General features: G+C 29.3%; 1 protein-coding gene across 1 annotated transcript in view; it reads left to right on the top strand.

The window, feature by feature from the left end:
* Positions 1–24,043, top strand: part of LOC142332520 (vascular endothelial growth factor receptor 1-like) — an 86,014-nt gene that overhangs the window by 45,972 nt on the left and 15,999 nt on the right. Inside the window, exons 9-18 of the mRNA XM_075378967.1 lie at positions 1,370–1,530; positions 2,866–3,010; positions 4,359–4,496; positions 7,226–7,387; positions 9,904–10,028; positions 13,358–13,571; positions 15,567–15,667; positions 16,310–16,457; positions 18,565–18,789; positions 23,507–23,645. Coding sequence (XP_075235082.1) covers positions 1,370–1,530; positions 2,866–3,010; positions 4,359–4,496; positions 7,226–7,387; positions 9,904–10,028; positions 13,358–13,571; positions 15,567–15,667; positions 16,310–16,457; positions 18,565–18,789; positions 23,507–23,645 — 1,558 coding nt within the window. The remainder of the gene's footprint in view (positions 1–1,369; positions 1,531–2,865; positions 3,011–4,358; positions 4,497–7,225; positions 7,388–9,903; positions 10,029–13,357; positions 13,572–15,566; positions 15,668–16,309; positions 16,458–18,564; positions 18,790–23,506; positions 23,646–24,043) is intronic.

The raw sequence follows: 24,043 nt of genomic DNA, 5'->3' as shown, positions 1-24,043 counted from the left end.
AACAAGGGCACATTCATTTTAATATGTTGCATAGATGACAGCATAATGTTATTAACTCTGTAGGAGTCATACATTCCTTCACCACTTGGTCAGGAATGCTTGAGCTTTCAGGATGACAGATTTGAAATGGATGGTTCTTTTAGAATACCATTCATATTTAGTAAACAATAACTGCATTATTTTAATTATAGCTGTACATTACTTATTTATTAGTTAGCTCTAGAACTATGCTTTTTTGTCTCTCTTTTCCATGCCTTTTGTGCTATTAGGTTTTGGAGTTTTCTCTTTTTTTTTAATTCATCTAATACAGATTATTAGCCCTATAACTAGACTAGTCAGGTGGAGGGGCTCTCTTTTTTAGATTTCCTGATCTGATTTAGATCTTCCTTTAAGAAATTTACCCCTTAATTTTAGAGTAGCTTCAATAAGATAGATGGATATAATCATTTTTACTTTCTCAAACAGTTTCATCCAATCAGGTTTACTACCCTTTAAGCTAAGAGAAACCGCTAACCCTCCTCCTCAGCATCATAGTTACTCATTGATCCAGTATCCCAGTATAACCGTTATAGCAGTTTACATGATTTTCTTCTGATTTCTCAATTTAACAGGGTCCTAGATGTACCCTGTTGCTGGAAACTACATATCCTACGTGCTGGAGACTATGTTCTCCCTACGTAGACTGTGTATGTTCTATGTAGACTGTTCTCTCGCATTTCTTATTTTATGATGCTAATGGTTACATCTACATATCACACTCCAAAAGCTGGACACGAAGCTCCCGTAAGTCAATTTCCAGGGCCCCTAGAAGTACATCAATTTTTTTAAAAGGATTTTTTCTTTGGATTTTTGTAGAAGATAAATATACTTAATATTTAATTACTTCAATATTTAATATTGAAGTATTAAATTATATTTAAATATAATATTAAATATTTAAATGTAATATAATTATTTAATATTAAATATTAATATTTAATTACTATTTAATATACTTCAATATTTAATTACATCTCTGTAGGCATTCATTAAATCTAAGTTTAAACTTAGATTATTAAACTTGGCAAACACAAAGTTTATGTTCTCTAGAAATAAAAACTACTGCTAAAAGTAACTAAAAAATAAATGTTCTGGTTATATTTTACTTTTTTTAAATTTAATGTAAGTTTGCTTTCTGTTTTTTCTGTTGTAATTTTTATACATTAAGCCTCTTAAAAAACTTAATTAATCTCATAACTAAATATAATATTAAGGGGAGTAAAATGTATTCTTGTGTATGTATTTATATAAAATAAATAAATTATAATTCTTACTTAATTTTCTCATCTTGTTCTAAAATTTAGTATTTATTACAATTTTTCACTTTCAGGAAAACCTGATGTCGCATTGTCCACTGAAAACTATTATTCATTGAATGAAACTGTACCGATTACTTGCAGGGTTACAGGTCATCCAGAACCAAAAATAACATGGCACTTTGAATTTTGTCATCAAATTTCAAATTGCAGTGGTGATTATGTTGAAATTGATGTAAGTACTTTGATAATTTTGATTAATTTTTTTGATTTAATAATTCTGAAATATTTGATTGTATAGACATACATATTCTTTGGATCATTATTTGCAATTTACATTAACCATAATTTATTATACCCTAAAACTATTAAATAATAAATTTGATCGATATAAAATTGTTGTAAGTAGATCAAACTAGAGTCAGTTTACAATATTATATAGGTATATTATGTGTTTTGAAGTTATTTACAAGATTTTTTTAAGGTAAAATTGGAATGTTGAAATAAAAAATGCAATCGTAATGTATAAATTTGGTTATTGAGTTTATTGATGCTTGCGGAAATAAGTGCGAGGATTACACAATCAAACTGTTTTTAATCTGATTATTACAATGACATTGCTTTTATTGATAATGAAGTTTATGATGAATTTTCATTTAGAAATATTTTTACTTATTAAACTTACAAACAATTGCAAGAATTTCTTTTTTTACATTAAAAGAGACAAAAATATTTTTTCATTATTCTTTTTCACTTAAGAATTGAAAAGTTCTTAAAAATCAATTAACATGTTTAAATTGCATAAAGTTGCACATTTTGTTCAGTAAATGCCCAGAAATATATATTATGGAGTTTAAACATTATTTTTTTAAATAATTTTTCCATTAAAATCATGAATTTTGGTAATTTGTAGAAGACCATGTACATATTTTGTATTTTTAACGATCTTTTAAGTGCCATCAACTTTTACAGTCACTAGACTGTAATGAATGATCAGTCAATGTTGAGTGCACATTCATTGCACTTAGTACTACTTAACTTCAATTATCTAAAAACCGGTATATTAAATGCAGCTTTAGCTGAGGGCATTTTACCTTTATGATTGATAAATCTTCAATTCATAGTTGTTACTCACTGGGATATTCTAGGTGTTGCAAAATCATCAGGTTGTAAAGATTGTAGTTCACCAGTTTATTCAGGACTGAAAATGTATAACTTCTAGATAATCCAGTAACTATGAACTTATTATTAGAAGTAACTTATTTTATTGTAATTATATTTTTCTAATAATAATCTGTTTTGGAAACAAAAACTCTAAAACAGTCAACGTAATTATATCCTTATCCTTAGATTGATCGATTATAGATTGATTAACTTATAGAGTAGTATTATTGTGCGGAATTTCAAGCTTCTATACTATGCTTGTAAAATGCCCAGTTCTTATGATTGACATATGTAACATACAATTGCAAATAATAAATACAAATGTACAGCTCTTATTAAATAAATTTCAGAAACTGGCACCATTGTAAGTTTTAATAGTAGTTATATTACTTTATTTTTTTTACAGAATGAAAAATATTTTGAAAAGCATACAGGAGTTGCTCATATTGATTCAGTTCTTACTATTTATGCAACTACTTCTGGCTTTTTAAGGTGTCAAGCATGTAACATTGTGGGCTGCACAGACAAAACTGATCATTTTGTTGTAACAGGTAAGTACTGGTTCTAAAATGTGTTATTAAATTTAAAGAAAAACATTTAAGTAATTAAAGAGCGTATATGAAAATAAACACATATTAAAAAAACAATTTTTAAAAATGTTATCAAACAAGAAATGTTATAAATAATTATGTTTTAAATAAAATTACCTATCTTAGTCACCTTAGTATACTTTGATAGATAATTTATACTGACATCAAGTAGTTGTTTTTTATAGCAATCTGTGAGCTTCAAAATATCCATATTATATTTCTTTATCAGCATTTTGTTTAACCGTTACTTGGTAGCTTCTTTCAATTTGTCATCACATCACTAAGCATGATGCTGGAACTATAAACTTTCCAATCTGAATTTTCTAGCAGATGATATATCACAACTACAAAGAATGAGAATGTATATCGTATCATGAAACCGGTTTTTTCTATTCTTTTGAAAAATTTCCATCACTTTCATCTACTTTTATTCACTACATCAACACTATCCATAGTAACAAGTTATTTATACATTTCAACTGGTATTTTGATTTGAGAACCTAAAAACATTATCTTCTTTAGAATTCTACAGTTCAAATTAATGTCAATTATCTAGTTTTCAATCTTCTCTTGCAGAGATCATTATTTAAAAGTGAAAGAAGTTAAAAAGGTAATTATTATTTTAAAGATACTCCTTGTTTGAATATTCAATCTTTGTGGTTTTTTTCCGTAATACAATTATGATTTTAAACTTTGTTACATCTTTAATAGATTCTATCTGTTATAATTTGGGAGGAAAATAGTTGAATCAAACTTTTATGAATGAAAAAAGGATCATTTTATCATTTTTAAGGTGCTTACTATTTATATATTTATACTATTTTCAAAAATGAGATTGAAAAGTTTATAGGATTAGATGATACATAATTTTACAATATTTTCTGAAAACTCTACTCGCCTGTAATTACAAATTTTAAATTTATTAACATTATGAAAGGTTATTTTATGAAAATGTTATTAAAGTTTAGGTTTGGGTTCTTTTCGAATTGACCAAGATAAACACTTAGTAATAAATTAAAAAAAAAAAGTACTAATTGAAAATATCATGTATTATAAAGTGTAATGGAAGAAAAAGCGGAGTACATTAATATTTACCGTCAATCTTTACCAAATTAAAACTAGTAGTGATGATCATTTCATCAGTGATAGTACAGTCTATAAAATAATATCATGATAAATAATGCAAAAGTTGCTTTTTTACTTTTTTGGTTTCAGGGGGCCCAAGAAAAAATGAGAGTAAATTCTGTTCATTCAATCATGCACATGTGAGAGTGAATTTTTTGATATTATATTGTTTTTATTTTTACAGATATTGATAATGGTTTTGGAATAATTGGTCCAAAAAAATTAGTTGCTGGAGATAGTGCTAGTTTAATTTGCAGAGCTTCAATGAATGATTCCAATTCACATTTGGATTGGGAATTTCCAGATCCTTCTATTAAACAAGGTAGGTCATATTTATTAAAAATTTGAACTTATAGTACTATTCATAATATTATCTTCGTGTATTACTTGAAACAATAAAGGAATTTTTTTTTTTTTGTCTTTAGTCATTAGTCATTTGACTAATGACTAATGATGCAGCTCTCCAAGATTCCGTATCTAGTGCTAGTCGTTTCATTTCAGTATACCCTCTACATCCTACATCCCTAACAATTTGTTTTACATATTCCAAACGTGGCCTGCCTACACAATTTTTTCCCTCTACCTGTCCTTCCAATATTAAAGCGACTATTCCAGGATCCCTTAGTATGTGGCCTATAAGTCTGTCTCTTCTTTTAACTATATTTTTCCAAATGCTTCTTTCTTCATCTATTTGTCGCAATACCTCTTCATTTGTCACTTTATCCATCCATCTGATTTTTAACATTCTCCTATAGCACCACATTTCAAAAGCTTCTAATCTTTTCTTCTCAGATACTCCGATCGTCCAAGTTTCACTTCCATATAAAGTGACACTCCAAACATATACTTTCAAAAATCTTTTCCTGACATTTAAATTAATTTTTGATGTAAACAAATTATATTTCTAGGAATTATGTATAGAAAGTCTGTTAATAAAGTATCTGATTTTTTTTTCTTAGCTAGAAATATTAGGAGTCAAATCATAGGGAAGGAAGCACTGGATCTTAGAAAGTATTGTGCTTAATCTGGCTGTAAATGTGTGATTTTTTTTCAAGACTAAATAGTAAATTCAGTTTTGTATATAGTTGAGGTCATTAAATAAAATACTTCATTATTCAAGGGGTAGCTGAAATGGAATGTACACTGGCATGTAATGGGAGAACAGAGTGTTGCACAAAGTAATAAGTTCTGCTATCTTATAGCTTCATTCCCTTATTACTAACATTTCAAAAATTGTTGACCCACTCTCATATCTGTCAGTTTCCTTGTTGGTCAAATATGTTTACTTCTATGCCAATGCATGACAAACAACATATAGACTATGTCTTTTTCAATATTGTGACAGTAGACAAAACTTGGGTTCATCATTATCACCCAGAAGAAAAATAACAGCACAAAATATCGGTACTATGATCTGTCACAATCAAAAAAAATTCTCTTGTCAGTGTTCTGGGATTCCAAACATGTAGTAACATGTTTAGAATCCCAAATATGATACTATGTGGTAGCATGATTCCAAATATGTGATTGACTGCCTGGAAGCCGAGTCAATTGTAAATTCTATGCAATATATAGACATTAATACATCTTAGGAAATGAGTGTGTCATGTCTGATAATCAATGAAGCCAATAATCTAGTAAAAAAATATCGGCCCTCACTATACAATTACCAGAAACAGCACACTATACATCAATTTTCTTATTATGAAGTGAATGCTCAAATATACAGAGAGGATTTTCATTCATCGATATCTGTCATTGTGTGACATAACATGCCCAGATAAATGACACCATGCTTCGTGTCTGATGTTAAGTACAGAATCAGATATATCTGTCCATTGACAATGTTTTTCAGACACCAGTTGCAATTATTAAGACATTTCGGTTTGTCTATTACCTTAAGGGGGGAAAACCCAGTGAAAAAATTTAAAACTAATTTAAAAAAAAAAATAATTTTAGCCTATTTTGTAAGTTAAAATCTCCTAAATAAAAGGATATATTTATTTTAATTCTACATTTCTTAAACATAAAGTTATGGGTATTTTTGCAAGTACATGTCTTCACTGATATAACATGTAGACTTAATAATCTGCAACTTTGTTTAGAAACAAGATAAAATGATGCGGTTTATTGTGTTTTATAAGTTTCAATTTTGTACATTCATAACTTTTAGTTTTGTATTTAGCCACAGTTGCAGCACTTGACTGTTTACTTTTACAATTAGAGATGGCATTATGAAAATAAATTATATAAAGGTTCATTATATAAAGGTTTGTAGGACCCAAAAGTTTACAGTAGGGAGGAAAGCTCATGAAAGTTTAAAAGAGAGCACAATTTTAAAGCTCACGAAGTACTATGATAACGCTGTGGCAACTTATACAAGTAAAGATGCCACATCTATAAAACAAACAATATTAGCTATGCTGCATCATTGTATTTCAGCTGACAATGAGCCAAAAACACAAAATGCCCTACAGGACATGATGGTTAGTGCAAGATGTATACTTCACACCACTTTGTTGTAACAACTTATATAAGTATCTTTGTAGAGCAGCAGAAATTCTTTGAATTTCTGCTATGGCATCTGCAGTCCTAATTGATGAACGCCTGTTTTATTTTGCATTTGAAACAGACACCATTATATACTATTTTGTAAATGAATTGGGTATGTTACTCTTTGCTGGGATACTGGTATTGACAGCTTTGACAACAATGTTTTGTATCAGGTGACTCTCAATATGATCACTCTAGCACAAAAGTATATTCCTGCACAGAGTGCTTACTTCAAACACTTTTTAAAAATGTGATAAATATGTCAACTTTTGCTAATGTAAATACATAATTTAATGTAATTTTTTTTTCATTTCATTCATAAAATGTTTCATGTAACAACTGTAATTAGTCTGCAGTGATTCGGTTTTAAGTTGCTCATCCAGTAGTATTTTATTGATTGGATTTAATGAATTTGTTTAAAACTTATTTACACAATTCTATATTTGTATATAAATAGTTGTTTCTTAACTTGTATTTCTTTTATTTATTTTTTTTCAGTTGTAAAAGTAAAAAATAATATGACAGAATACTCATATCAATCGATATTAGAAATCATAAATGTAACAACTAATTTGACTGGGACTTATCGTTGTTATGCTACAAATTCACAAGAGACTTACAACAGAAGAAAATTTGTAACTCACTTTCTGGAAGTTCAATGTAAGTTATGTTATATAAATTTAACTTTTAATAAAATATATTTAACTATTAATATATTTATATTAATATTAATGTTATATATTTATACATATAAATATAATTATATATTATTAATATATAATAGTTCTGTCTAGTACTCAGAATTGCTGGAAGGTGCATTTTCAGTTTATCCCACAAACAAATTTATAAGGCAATTAAGCAGGATAGAAACATGGAAAATTTAAGATGCTAGTAACATCATCATTCAATAGAGGAAAGTAAAAGGAAACCCAAACTGTCATATTAGAAGAGTGATTGATATAGAGGAGGTAATTTATAAAGAATTGGGTGGCCAGGAAATAATAACAAATTCTAGGAAGATGTTAACTGATGAAGACAATGATAACAGAACAAATAAAGAAATTTCAACAGCTGAAAAAGTTCTCAAAGGTTTTTGAAAGTGACATTGAAAGATCAAAAGGTCTATTGAGAAAGATCAGTATGCGGCATATAAAACATCTCTAAGTAGCTTCTATTAAAGGTATAATTTTTAATAAAACATTGAAAGAATGTTTACAAAAGAATATAATTATAAAAAGTAAAAGTGACTTTTTAAATTTTAAATATTTTATATTTTTTTATAATTTCCTGATTAATTTTTAAAAAAACTTTCTTGTTTGTGTGCATTTAAAAAAGGTTTTATTTTTGTATTTTAGAGTCTATGTAGAATAATATAATATGATACTGTTAATCTAGAATTTTATCTCTTATAAAGATTAAAATCTTCAATAAAAATATAAAATAAACAAATAGCCTATTGTAGCTGATTTACAGCTACAATTGACTGTTTGTACATTACATGAAAGAACAATTTTATAAAGTTTATTAAAACTCCTTGCCTACGATTAAAAAAAAGCGTTATCTTTTTATATGTATCATATTTTACAATTTTTTTTTTACAGTTTATTGTTTATTAAATTATGTAACCATTATGCTCAGAGATAACTCATAAGTTTGGCCAGTGCCTTTCGGGACAGCTATGTAAGATGTGGTATCTTTTGTAACACAGTCGGTTCTATTAATGGGTCATTGTGTCCCCATTTCAACCTCATTGTTTAAAAAATATTTTCCGTTATATTTCTTTAAGGTGTTAAGTTAATGAATTAAAATTCATTATAATCAAAATATAAAGCACAGCTATATTATGCATTATGAAAGAGCTTGTCTTCAAAGAGTTATAATTTAAGAATTACTTATAGAAAAAATTATTTTACACAGATAAACCTTGTTCTTTCCTGTATTGTTACTGCGATTTTCTACTTAACTAAAAAAAAACCCTTCAGGAATTATAGAAAATTATGCATAAAAAAACTTTTTTTTCATAATCACTTTTTCTTTTTTTTACTGTTTAGCCTCCGGTAATCACCGGAGGCTCATAACCACTTACTTTTATTTTTGAATCATATTATTCACTTTGTGTACATATATATATATATTCCTATCAGAAGTATAATATCATCTCTTGGGGTTCCCTCAAATGTCAAATAAATTATCAAGATTTAAAAATAAGGTGTCAAATTGTTGTTTGTCACCTGTACATATGAATCATAATCTAATATCTAAAAATTATAAATTTTCAACATTATCCTTGTGTTTATATTTATAAATGTGTAATATTTGCTAAAAAGAAGAATGGTTACTTATTAATAAATAACAATATATCCAACTGTACTACCATCACCCCCCAGTTTCTGCACCTAAACCAATCGACTGCCTTAAGGAAATCTTCTCTGACATCACATGCCCAAGGCAACATCACTTCACAAATTTGTGACGTCATATGATCTTGAACTGTACTAAACCAGCCTATATTAGCTACTTAAAAGATTTATTTATTTTATTAGTATAACTTTAAGATTCCACTATTTTATTTGAGGATTATATAATAAATTATTACCATTAGGTATGTTATGAATTAAAAAAAATTTACAATAGTTGGTCGATTGACTTTCTGATATAGTTATCTTTTCTTTTTTTTTAAATTGCTATTTCTGATCTCAGTAAAGAAGATTTTTTCCAGTGAAAGATTTGTTTTAACAATAATGCTGTATAATATGTACATAGTTTCATAATTTAGAGGATCTACAGATGGGTTGTAAAGAAAAGATTTCTATTAGATCTGTTGAAAATTTCAGATCTCTTTAAAAAAAAACTGCAGTCACTTCACTGTATCAAACAGCAAAATTATTTTACAGACAAATACAAGGCCTGTACTGCATTTTATGTTTGTTAAACCAAGAAGGTTAATAACAATATTGTTTTTTTAAATTTATTAGTTATACTTTACTGTAACTATATTTATTATCAAAATCGTGTACTTATGTAGATGTTTATTGTTTTCTACTCCCTACAATAGATTTTGGAACATTATTTATTAAGTGAATAGTACTCAACTAATTGTCTAATAAACTTTTAAATATTTTCTATTAGAGATAGTTTTCAATTTTAAAAATATAAAGATAATTCTTATTTTTCAGCCAAAGTAAAACCATCTGTGATCGTTTCATTTAAGAATGAATCTGATGCAGCCGTAATCGGTCATACATTAGAATGGAATTGTAAGACAGAAGGTTCTCCCTTACCTAAAATAACTTGGTTGAAGGTAAAAAATATAATTTAGTTTTACTGAATTTTCAAAGAACTGTATTCTTTTGAGTCACATGGTTGGATGAGGGGGTGAAAAAGAATTTTCTTTGCATTTTTTACATCTATATATATATATATATATGCAAAGAAAATTCTTTTCACCCCACCCCCCCCCCTCCAACCATGTGACTCAAAACACTTGTGTATATATATATATATATATATATATACAAGGGTAACTCAATTATTATCTGTAGTTGTAAATTTTATTGCAGTACAAATATGAAACTTACATGTACATCATTTTTCAACATAGTCTCCTTGCATTTCAACCCACTTGGTCCATCGTTGCACAAGCTTCCTGAAGCCCTCATAAAAGAAGGTTTTTGGTTGAGCTGCGAGCCAGGAATGCACCGCTTCTTTCACTATTTCGTCCGAGGTAAATCGATGGCCTTTTAATGCCTCTTTGAGTGGACCAAACAAGTGGTAGTCAGAAAAGGCAAGATCAAGGACTATACGGAGGATGAACCAGCACTAAAAAGTTGAGTTTCTGGAGCATTTTAGCAGTGTGGACAGCAGTATGTGGACAGGCATTGTTGTGCAACATCACAACACCTTTCGACAGCAGTCCTCGGCGTTTGCTTTGAATCGCAGGCTTCAGCTTGGCATTAAGCATCTCACTGTAACGCGCATTGTTTATTGTCGTGCCCCTTTCCCCATAATGTTCCAGTACTGGGCCTTGTGAGTCCCAAAAAACCGTAAGTATTAGTTTTCCTGCAGACGGTTGGGTCTTGAACTTTTTTTGCAGGGTGAATTTGGATGTTTCATTCCATACTCTGCCGTTTACTCTCCGGCTCGTAATAATGGATCTACGTTTCGTCACCAGTGATGATTCTGTCTAAGAAGATGTTCCATTCGTTACCGTAGAGATCCAAATGTTTGTGGCAGATGTCCAAGCGCGTTTGTTTATGCAAATGTGAGTTTTTTTGGGACTCATTTTGCACAGACTATGAAACCCAAGTCTGTTGTGGATGATTTCATTGGCAGAACCGTGAATAATTTGCAAACGATGTGCCACTTCATCAATAGTTACTCGTCTGTCTAAGAAAACCATGTCACGTGCACGCTCAACGTTTTCCTCATTTGTGGCGGTAAACGGTCGTCCGGCTCCTTCGTTGTGCGACCATTTTTGAATTTTTCAATCCATTCGTAGAAACTCTGTTGCGGCAACATACTGTTCCCGTACTGTACCGAAAGTCTTCAATGAATTTCGGCCCTTGATACACCTTCCAACCACAAAAAACGGATTACTGAACGTTGCTTTATCTTTGGTGCAAACAGAAAGCTGAGCAGCCATGGTTAACGGCAAGGCAGTGATAACGGAACTAACCTAGCAGCATCAAACCTGCACAGACATAACAACAATTAAACCACACATGCGTCACCTATGCAACACGACAGTACTGCCAACATAAACAAAAATATAACTAAATTGCGGATAATAATTGACTTACCTATGTACTTACTACTTATATATTTATTAACTGTGTTAAAATTATGTGACTCTAAAATCTCCAAAATTACCAGATCATTTTCCTTGAAATTTAGATAAGCTGTAGTATTGTCTCTGAACTTGTGCATGTGAAAATTTGATGAAAATTGTTTGAGTCGTTCTTGAGTTATGCTCAGTTTAATTTGAAAAAAATTTGAAAATTTTATTGACTGTGTAGTGGTGTATTTTTCATATGCAGTTATGCAGTGAGTCAAAGTGGTGAGTGAGTTGAAACTTATATCTTTAATTTTTTTTATCTTTTATTGTGGTGCTTTTTTGAAATGTTTTGATTATTTATGGATCAAAAGTTTTTTTTTTTTATAAAATATTAGAATGAGTTGATGCTTTTTAAAAAGGAAACAAAATAACGAAAAGTATGGGTCTTCTTGCATTGAACTACACAAATTTTTTTTTATTTGTGTAATCTATTCATCCACCTAGATGAACTACCCTGTAACTCCTCAGGGTACCAGATGTTATTTTAGTCATCATTTATTTATAGCCATTGTATTTTAATTTTAAAAATATTGTTAACTTTAATTCTTGTATCCCTAAAATATTTTTTTTAAATTAATCAAAAATATATAAATATCAAAAAAAAACTTTTTGCATGATTTTGGGAGGAAACTCCTTTTTGAAATTTCAAAAAAGTTGTTTGTTGACATTTGACGATCCCCTGAGTCCAAAAAAACATAAAAAATCTATAGAAATTTCAGCAACCTGTACGTACATTTGTTTATAGGTTTGTATTTTGATTAATAACATCAAACAGGCTCAACATAAATTCTTCAGAAATGATTCAAAAAACTTCTTTATGTAGGAATTGACAGCATTAAATTTTGGACAAAATTAAAAACTGGGAAGGGGTAGTTTTTGCCATTTTGAATTTTTGTAGTGGTTGTAGAAAATTGAGCTTCAGTACGATAAAAATATTTAAGATTATAAACTATTTAAAATTCTAAAATTTTAAGTCAATTAAAAGTAGCGATGGAAGGAGGATATTCAACATTATTTCTAAACAGTATCTCAAAAACCCATTAACTAAAAAAACTAAAACTGGAACTGAAGTTTTGACTCCATCAAACTAGTGACATCATACTTTTTTTTATTTAATTTTTTACCCAACAGGATGCTCTGGAAGATGGAAGATAATAACCTAAATTAAGGGACTGATTTTGGGCTTAAAAATAAACAAAAGCCTTCATGCAAATAAAGTTCTACCTCACTTTATTTTACCTCTCTTCACCATTTTATGACTTTTCACTAAAAATTTACATCTTAAGTACGGATTGAGATATTTTAATAAAATGTAGTAGGTATATATGTATACAACATCTACAAAATAAATAAATTTTAAAATAGCAGCTATTTAAATTTTTTATGTGATTTATTGCTGTGATACTCAGAAGTAGTTCCACTTATATGAAATAAAAGAGTTAAGAACCATAATAGAACCACAGGTCCATAAAACGATGGAAGAATTTTTTAACTTCTAAATAAGAAGAAAAATCTTTTTAATTAGCTACGTGAAAGAAGAAAGGCATTCACAATGTTTAAACTGGGTTAAACTAGGAGATACATTTTATTAGATGAATAAAATGTTTAATTTTTACTATCAGTCAAATGCGCTGGTGTCTCAGGTTATTTGCTCAGTACTTGTTTTCTATCCAAGATATTTTCTTATAAAAAAGCTAAATTTGTGCAGGTAAGTTTATGTCATTTAAGATCAGCTGGATTTGTTCTCCTATTACCAAATATGCAGATAATTTGTTTTATTTTTTGTATTTTTTTAGGATAATGTAGAAATAAGAGATTTTGAAAACTCTAACTCAAACAATACATATATACCACGAATACGTGTTTCTCAGAGATATAATGAAAGTTTATTAATTATTGATGAAATTATTGAGGAAGATGCTGGTTTATACACTTGCAAAGCTGAAAGTAGAGTCGGTATTACATCTAAAAGTACTATTCTAAATACAATTCATGTACCACCTCAATCAAGTAAGTAGATCCATTTATTTTTTTTATAAATATTTTTTTTTAATTTTTTCACTTAATTTGTGGAAGTATGTTTTAAAAAAATCTTTTGTGGGATTTATAGCATCTTTATTGATAATGATTATATATAAGATCATCTAGAAGCAGAGAAAATACATTTGGAAAGTGAACTTTATTTTACTACTATATTTTTTTAAGTTTAAATTAATTTTTTAGTCAGCTCATTATTCCAAAACTCATTTACCCACACCCTCTCATTTTCTGTCAATCACCATTGTTAGTCAAGTACACCTGCTATATCAGTGTGTCTAAAACAATGTTCAGAAAACTTTCTTTTCAATATTGTGATGGGTGATGAAACTTGGGTGATCATTATAACCCAGAAGAAAAATGGCAGAGCACAGGATATTGGCAATGTGGTTTGCCAAAATCTAAAAAATTTAAAACACAACCTACAGCTAAAAAAAAATACTCTTGACAGTGTTCTGGAATTCCAAAAATGTGTATATTTCCGATTACCTAAAAGCTAAAACTGTAAATTCTGTGCAGTATATAGAATATTAAAATGACTTAGGTGATGTGTATATCATGTTTGACAATTCACAGAGCTGATAATTCTGCTACATGATAATGTTCGGCCACATACATAGCTTACAATTCCCAAGGGTCTTATGAAGTTGAAAATTGAATCTATACTCAACAAATTTAAGGTCCTGCGAATCTCATTTCCTTCCAGAATTATAATATTAAGGGTATTTATTTCACCATGGGTGTGATGAACTGAAGGATGCACTGAGGTCGTGGATCAAGGAAAGGCTACCAGAATTTTTCATTGATAGAATGAGAAAACTGGTTCACTGTTGGGAGAAATCTATAGCTGTAAATGATGACTAAGAGGAAAAATAATTGTAAGTTTTAGTAGCAAATAAAATGCATTTATGTCATATTTCTTTCATTTGACTATGTCTCTCTTTTAGAAATTATGAACAATTGTGTTATTACATTTCACCCATCCTTTTGTACATTTTCATGATTTTATTTCTTAAATTTTACATGTATTCATTCTAAAAAAAATTGTCTTTTGTGTTTTTTTTTCTATTATTGGCTTAGTGAACAATAAACATAAGATCTGTAATAATCTAAATTAATTAAAACCATGGTTGTTCTAATTAGCAAAAATTGAGCTTGTGTGAGAGGCTCCAAAAATCAAAAATTACAGTAGAAATGAAGAAGTTTTTTTTTATTGTACTTAAAATGCAGTAATTCCTTTGTATTAATTTTATTATACTGAGTATGTGATGATTTCACATATTTTATTAGCCATGGTCAAAATAAAAGTGTCAGTTAACTATTAGAAACAGTTTTAAAAGGATTTTCATAAAATAATTACAAAATTCAGCATACAAGAAAATTAATAATTCTTAAAAATTCCTTTTAAAAATTCTGGAACTAAATATTTAAAATGTTTTATGAAGCAAAATACAACAAAATTGATTGTTTTTTTACTGTTGAAATTATTGTTTTTTAAGGTTAATGTTTCCCATAAAGTGTCTTTTTTAGCACCATTCAAAGTTGCTTTCTCTAGGAGTAATGGTGTTCATTATACAACCAGTCTTTGTAATGAACAGAATAACTACGTCACTTGTGAATCTGAATATCACCTGAATTTCAGTGGTCTTGGTATGTTGATAATTTGTTGTTTAGTAACAGAATATTTGTTTCAGAGAAGACGATGGAAAATAATCTTTCTTTTTCAAAGCCTTGACATGAAATCTTGTCTTGGGGGATTATACTTAAGAATGGTATTAAGAGAAGAATGGTATTAATGGTCTCATTTTTGGAAGTAACTTGTGACTTACAAAGTACTCCCAATATCATCTACAATCATTAAAATTACAATGCAAGCATATATACATTATTTTTTAGATAATCAATCTTTTTATGTATTATAGTTTGTTTTAAGATAATATGTGTTTAATACAAAATTTTTATTTTCAGATAAAGACTCATTCGTATGGATTGCTGCACTGTTTTGTATTATTGTACTTTCATTTGCTTCCATCATTATTTTACTAATACGCAGAGTTAGAAAGGAAAGAGTGAGTATTTGTAATTGAAATTTTAAAAAACTTGAAACAATACTTAAATATTTAAATGACCTTAACCATTTGTCTGTTACTGAAAAACAGAAAGTCTTCCAGAAAACTTTTAAATTCATAAAAAAAAATTGATGAACTTTTTTATGTAACAATGGTTTTTAATCAACAGTAACAGTGCAAAACACTCACGTTTTTTATCCTTAATACCTGACTACCAGAGCTTTCATAAGTTTTTGATCAGTTCTTGATCTCATATAATTTTTGAACCAATTAATCAGTTTCTATGCAATTTTTTCATTTTTTTATTCCTAAAGAAAGATTTTTGCTATTTAAATATTTATAACTTTTTACTGTTTTTGAATTAGTTTTTCACTTTATTGAATTTTGATGTAGCTTCCTGTGAAAACATTGTGCCCAGGTATATCACTAGTGGTTGTTGTTACCAGTTAAGTACTCTTTCGTGCATGCAAATGAACTAAATTACAAGCATAATAAACCTCTACCTTTCATTCAGAATGTTCTGAGTTTGCATCCTGATCAGAGTTGGCATTTATCAAATGCTAAAAATTAATCTCATAAATAATTATAATTGAGTGTTTAGTCTGTTATCTTCTTTTTATTCCTTTTTGTTTTGCTTTTAAGGAAAAAAGAAAACAGATAACAAATGGATTGCGTAATTTTCAACAAGGTCAAATTGGAAGCATAAATTCTGATCTAGATGTAACTGAGCAAGCAGATTTGTTACCATATAAAGACAGATTTGAATTTCCACGTAAAAAATTGAAACTGGGTAAATATTTTTTAAAATTTATTATTAATAAATTGTTATTTATATCAATCTTTTTCATATCTCTTTTGTTAGTTTATTACAACAATTTTGTCTCTTACCTTTTTTTTGTAGCCTAAATTCTGAGAACTTATCCCTAAAGCTCACTGTAAAAGACTTCCAATTCTTCAAACAAAATGCAATTAATGTATTCTGAATTGTATAGGTAAGTAAGCTCTCATGTGTGTAGAGCAGCTTTTAATGACATACTGCAGTTATAAACTCTTTATGTGGCTACTATCTTATTCTGGCTTTCAATTCTTCTTTAATGTATTAGTATTTTATGATCTTAGATCTAAGTATCTCCACTCCTCGCTAGCTTCCATTTCAGTCACCGGGGAGCCATCCAACATTAAGCACCAAGCTTTCTCTTAGGAAAGGTTTTCCATAAACAATATTTCTGTCTTACTCATGCAGAAAACACAGAGAAAATATTCTCTGTTTACATTTTTCTGTTGACTGCCACAGTTCTGTGCCTTCTCATAACATAATCATGTTACAGATGGAAAATTTCAGGACAAGATCAGCATAAAAACTAACTTAGATAACATAAACAACATAAACATAAGTCATAACATAATCAATAAATAACATAATCAACATAAAAACAAACACTAGAGAACATGAAACAAGTAAGGCAGGTGATTGAAGCTAGTCCTCGTCATTTGGCACATTGACATTCCTCTGCTCTGTAGATCCCCAATCGAATTGTCAGAAGAATACTGGATTCTGATGTGAATTTCCATCCCTACAAACTGATGATTGTTCAAAAATTGACTCCTCATGATCAGGAACAATGCTGAGTTTTTAAAGAAATGTTGAAGATGATGACAGAAAGTACAGTAAACCACATGAGTGATGAAGCCCATTTCTACCTGTCGGGTGGTGTTAATAAACAAAACTGCTGATACTGATTCAATACAAATTCATGATAGTTTTATGAGCGTCCACTTCATACACAACAGATCACAATGTGGTATGCGGAAGCAAAGTTTATGGTGATTGGTCCGTATTTCTTTGAAGAAGGTGGTCAAACAGTTAGTGGATGTAGAATAGTACAGTTTGATCTGCAGAAATTCACAGATGGCACGTAAACTCAAACCCGAACTGTGGTTCCAAAAGATTGGGGCAACTGCCTGCCCACATTGGTTTTAATGGAAGTGTTAAGGATGATATTTCGGTAACATTTAATTAACAGTGTGTGGAGATATCACCTGGCTAACCTGTTCACTTGATATTTTAATATGTGACTTATTCCTAGAAGGGTTTTTTAAATTCAATGTGTACGCAGTAAACCACATTTACTACATGCACTGAAAGTAGCAATTCAGTATGAGGTGCTTGCCATACGATCTCATATCATGCATAGTGCAAAATGTAATGAGAAAATTCGGCAATCGATTCCAGCAGTGTGTGGCTCAAAATGGATGATTTGCAAGTTGCATTTTTCCCCACTTAATATTACCTGAAAAACAAAAAAATTGTTTTTCAATAATAATAATAGCTTAAATATGGTGTTTTAAGTGTAGAACATGAATAAAAATGAGATCATTGTAAATACTGTGTTGCGTTATTCTAAAAATCTTTAGAATTTTTCTGCCCTACCCTGTAATACAAATATTCATCAATTCATTTCTCTAATTACTCTCTTACTATTATTATAAAAAAAACAGAACTCTGTAAGTTACTTTAAGTATAGTGCCATTTTGTTTAGATTTTATTCCTTTTATTATTTTTTCATGAGCTACATTCAGAAGCTGGTCAGGAACAAATCTCCCTATCTCAGACTAATTTGAATTATGAACTTATTTAAAAATTCTCTCTGAATTTTAATTTTACTTCCTTCATTTTTTAAAATGATGAACCAGAAAAGATATAAAAAACTAAAAAAAAAACCTTTATCAATTTCATACTAACATCAAACACTTCCGCTATTTTTCTAACTGTGTAGTGTACGGTTTTTAATTACTGCATTAAGGTTTTACAAACAGATTAAATCAATAGTTGTAACTTTTTATATCCCTAATTGGTTCAGTTGTTAAAAAGCTGCTATTTTAATCTTTTTTTCCAGGTAAACAGTTAGGTTCTGGTGCATTTGGTGTTGTATTGAAAGGTGAAGCTGAAGGTATTTTGGAACCTAATGTTGTTACTACGGTTGCTGTCAAAATGGTTAAACAAAATGTTGATGAGACGCACATAGTTGCTCTCGTTTCTGAATTAAAAATAATGGTTCATCTTGGTAAACATCTTAATGTTGTTAATTTATTAGGTGCTTGTACTCTCAATCTTAGCAATCGTAAGTATATGTATGATAAAATTTACTTCTACTTCAGTTTAAAAAATTTGAATCTCTTTTATATTACCTCACCTATTAAATAAAATTTTGAAATACTTAACTAACTTAAAATTAACTGAATTTTAAAAAATATAACTATTCTATCTTTTTTTTTTTTACTTTCCCACCTCTAAAGTTATATTGAATAACCAACCACACAATATACTATATAAGAAAAAGTATGCTGAGTAAATCAAATTTTGCATGACTTGATGTTTTTTGATCCCTCTAACCAAAAAACCCTAATTTTTCATTGAAAAATTCCAGAAGGTACACATATATATTTATGATGCTGGATCATATTTTGCTTGATATTTCCAGACTTGATGGACCAATTTAAATGAAATTTGGTAAAACGGTTACTATGAATTGCATTGATGACATTTAATTTTGGAAATAATTACTCAAGGAGATAGGAGGAATGAACCTCATGGGTCTCATATATTAAAATTTTGCTCAAATGATAGATAAATTTAATGATCCTTAAAACCCTAAGATAATTTTTTATGGCGTTTGATTTTATTCAAACATCCATAAAGGCATAAAGGACCAAAAGCCTTTTTAGGTAGACTTCATAAGAAAACTGATGGATACCATGATTCAACTTCAAGAAAAGTTTGACATATTTTTGTGTTTTATATTCCCCAGACCCCAAAACCACCATCAGCTCAAAAGTTTACATATACATTTATATATATATATATATATATATTTCACTTTCTTGTGAACAATATAACTGCCATAATTTTGCGCCAATCACTTTCAAATTGTTCCCTAAAAAAAACTACAGTAAAATTTCGGTCGAATTCGTTAACGGCCAAAATTGGATTGTGGAGGTGGAAATGGGGTGGCTTTAAAAAAAAAAAAAAATATTTCTATAACTTTTTTATTAAGTAAAATATTGAATTCATTTAAAATTCCTATAATTCTTTGGATAAGGGCCTAAAACTTATTTCAATAAAGTTTTTTGATATCGCCAACCATTGGCTCAGGAGGTGGAAAAAATGGGGTTTTGAAGACAAAAAAAAAATCATATCTGGCTTAATAGGTACAGTATTGCATCGGTTTAAAGAGGTCATTAGTCCTCTAAACATTGCCTAAAACCTTTGTCAGAAGCAATTTTTGATATGACCAACATTTACAGCAAGGGTTGACCAAAACCAAAAAACAAGAAAACAGAAAAAACAAAATATCTCTATAACTTTCTTATTAAGTAATATATCAAATTCAATTAAAGTTCTTATTATTCTTTGGATAAGGGTCTAAAACTTATCTAAGTAAAGTTTTTTGATATAACCAACCTTTAGCTCGGGGGGTGGAAAAAATGGGGTTTTGAAGACAAAAAAACATACCTACCTTAATAGGCACAATATTGAATCGGTTTTAAGTGGTAGTTAGTCCTCTAAACATTACCTAAAACTTTTGTATGAAACAATTTTTGATATGACTAACCCTTTCAGCAAGGGATAACCAAAATTTTGCTGGAATTGTAAGATGGGCTTGTCATATGCTAAACGTGTTAAACTTTTTTCGCATGCAACCATATTCATATTGAGTAAATTTTAAGTTCTCATTTTTTTCAACAGAGCAACCACTGCAGCGCTGTCATTTTATATATTCTACTCCTTACCACTCTACCAAATATCACTAGTAACTAGTAGTTTCATTTGTCAGTGTTAGTACTACACGCTGTTTGGTTCTGCTGTGACCCGACCACACAGTTTATGTAACTTAGCAGTATTCGCAATTCATTACTTTATTTGTTTAGTAATCATTTATTGTACGTTTTAATTGTGTAATCATAATTTATCAGTAGTTATTATAGTAAGTTAGTGTTACTTTGTATTTGTCTTTCTTAGTATGTGTGTCTAATTTGTATTTTTAGTGTCATTTGCAAACTAAAAATGATGGTTGAACAACAAATTTTGAAAGCACTAGAAGAAAACTTGTCAGACTATTCCGATGCTCCATCTTATCACTCGGACTCAAATCAGAGGAGTTGCTCAGATGCTCTAGTTGCTCAGATGGTATTAGCAATGATGATGCAGACATTGACCCTTACTACAATCCTATGAAATATCAAGAAGGTGCTAAGTACGACAATAATTTTGAAACACCTTGCTGAAAGTGGTGGATTTGTTTCTGTTGATCAGTGCAGAGGAGCACTTAGACCTACTGGTGTACAAGGTCGAGGGCAAGTGTTAGCTGCAGCTGTTGCAGTTACATTGAAGAATTTTTTGAAGACGATGCAACAATCACTAAGGAAAAAGTGGAAATTACTACAATGGCAAACTTAAATTTAAATGTGCCAAAAAACCACCAGCACCTTGTAGAATTAGAGATAGTAATATTGTTAGCACAACTACCTGGTATAACAGATAATGCAAATAATAATAAATCTGTTGAGCGGTTAGAAGCTTAGCGACTTCTTATTGATAAATATGTGATTAAGATAATTGTTGAACACACTAATGAAAAGATATGATTAAACTTCTATGGCCTGTTAGTTTGTTGAACACATTGATATAGTGAAAATTGAAGCTCTTTTAGGCCTTCTGTATTTGAGTGGAGTATTTAAAAACAACTATGAAGATGTTGAATCTTTATTTGCAATAAATGAAACTGGAAGGGATATTTTTCAATGTACCATGAGACACTCAAACGGTTTCTATTCATACTTGAAGTCCCTTGTTTTGACAATGAGGACATTTGTAAGGAAAAGTTAAGAAATGATGACCAACTTGCACTGATATCGGATTTTTTTAGTAGATTGATACTGAATAATAAAGAAAACTATTTCTGGTGAGATTACCTCACAGCTGATAATATGCTGTTACCATTCTGAGGGAGGTGTAAGTAAGTTTACATGAAAAGTAAGCCTGCAAAATATGGGTTGAAAGTTATGTACCTGTGTGATTCTAGAACATGTTATCTACAAAATGCCTATGTGTACACAGGAAGAGACTCCATTCTAAATCCAAAATAACTGCTGATTCCTAGAGCATCTGTTCTTCATCTTGCAGAACCCGTTTTTCAGTTTAATCACATTATAACATCAGACAATTGGTTCACATCACTACAGCTTAACGAAGAATTGACTTTGAAAGATCTAACTTATTTAGGAAAAATTTGTAGCAACAAAAGGGAAATACCACCAGCCTTCAAAGCAAATAAGCAACCGATTCATTCTTCAAATTTTGGTTTCACTGGAGACAAAGCAAATGATTAATAAATTTCAAAGAAAGGGAAGAATGTAAATATATTGTCTTTCATTGTCATTGTGATAATGTACCATGATAAGTCAATCAACAAAAACACTGAAAATAAACCTGAAATAGTTGAATTTTGTAATATTACTAAATTCATTAGATCAGAAATGTGTATTCTGTCGTTAGAAGAATCAAAATCTGTAATAATGTTGTATTGAATCATAAACATTGTGGGTGTAAATGCATACATTATAAGAAATTCAGATGAAGAAAAATCTATTGATCAACTTTTCTTGAATGATCTCGGTATGAACCTGATCCAAAACAGTTAACGCACAGATCACACTAAAGAGTCACACAAACAGTGTGTGTACTGATATGAACATATGCGAAGACACAACCTCAGGAAGAAGTATAGCCTCAACGGGTTCCAAAACGACTTTGGCGTCACAAATGTAGTCATAGCAACAAGTTCTCTACAAAATGTAGAAAATGCAAGAAAGCAGTCTGCAAGGCTCATAGCATTGCAACAGTGATCTGTGCCAACAGCACTGATGATGATTAGGTAGGAAAAAATTAATAAGGAAAAAATCATCAAAAATGATCCGAGAACTTACACCTGCCAATTTTTATTCTGTTTAACATTTTTAGTATATTTTACAAGTTTTATAACAACTACAGATGTATACAGCAGTATGCAACAGGAATAATCAGTTATATTTAATATACGTAATTGAACAATAAAAAAAAGTTTATACATTTTTTAGATAATTTTTTCACAATTTTAATTTTTCTTTTATAAAATATTTTCAATGTTTCAATTAACTTTTTGTATTATTTCTAGTGTTTAGTTATGCCATTATATATGTTCAATTTATAATAATTTTTTTTTTCATTTGTCTGTATTTTTTCATTTTTTTTTTAATTTGGGCCACTTTTGACCCAGCCATACCCTAAGTGACAAAAACACTATATCAGTTGTGGGTTAAAATTAGACCAGTAAGTATAAAAAAAATACTTATTCTTCTTAATATTATTCTTGTAGCATTAAAGAACTGCAATTGTGATAGCTGATCACTGAAGACTACTTATTTAATTGGTTAATTAATTATTTGTTATTGCTGTTCATTGTTCTTTAACTTTAAATATGACTGACTAATACATATTATTAGAATGTAGGCTAGATGTTTGCACTTTGTAGTGTAGATTTTTACCCGATCAATATATAAGTTATTATCTAGTGATAACTGTTTCTAATTAGTAAAGGAACTGGCCACTTAAGATTTATTATTACAAGAACATCTCTATGATGAATTGATACTTCACGTTCATAACAGTTTGGTGATACAAATTTTTTTTAAATAAAAAATCCTTATTCCCTTTATAAGCAGTTATTTTTAAAAAAGATTGTAAAAAGAAGTTATATGAATTCATTTACTTATTGTTTTTCGTTTTCTGTGCATTTTCAGATGAATTATTGGTTATTGTTGAATATTGCCCGTATGGTAATCTTCATAAATTTTTACAAAAACATAGAGAAACTTTTATTAATCAAGTTAATCCAATTACTGGTCGGATAGATTCAGCTATAATTAAATCATCTCCAAAGTAAGTCTGTCTCTTCTTTTTTTAAAATTTAAGAATTTTACTTTTTGCTCAGTCCCACTTGTAATGTAATTTGGAGAACATACAAATTATTTTATTGACAGCTTATATGGCATAGGTGGTGGTATCCTCTTGCTTGCCTGGTGTGTAAAAGGTCACAGGTTCGATTTCCAGCTATGGTTTGAGATAACAAATTAACCTAATAAATTAAGTTAATATGAACTATATTTCAGTAGTTAGTTATAACTTAAAAGTTATTAATAAAAGTAAAAGTTGTTTTACTTAATTTAATTAGAAATTTATTTAAATATCTCTTTTACAAAAGAAGTGTTACTCCGTTTTCTGATCCTCTATTTAATGCGTATATAGATAATTTTGTTTAATAAACTTCTTATCCTATC

This window comes from Lycorma delicatula, chromosome 11 (genome assembly GCF_047948215.1).
Source record: "Lycorma delicatula isolate Av1 chromosome 11, ASM4794821v1, whole genome shotgun sequence".
In the NCBI taxonomy this organism is placed as follows: Eukaryota; Metazoa; Arthropoda; class Insecta; order Hemiptera; family Fulgoridae; genus Lycorma; species Lycorma delicatula.
Note: the sequence above shows the minus strand (reverse complement) of the source record. Positions and strands in the feature narration are given on the sequence as shown.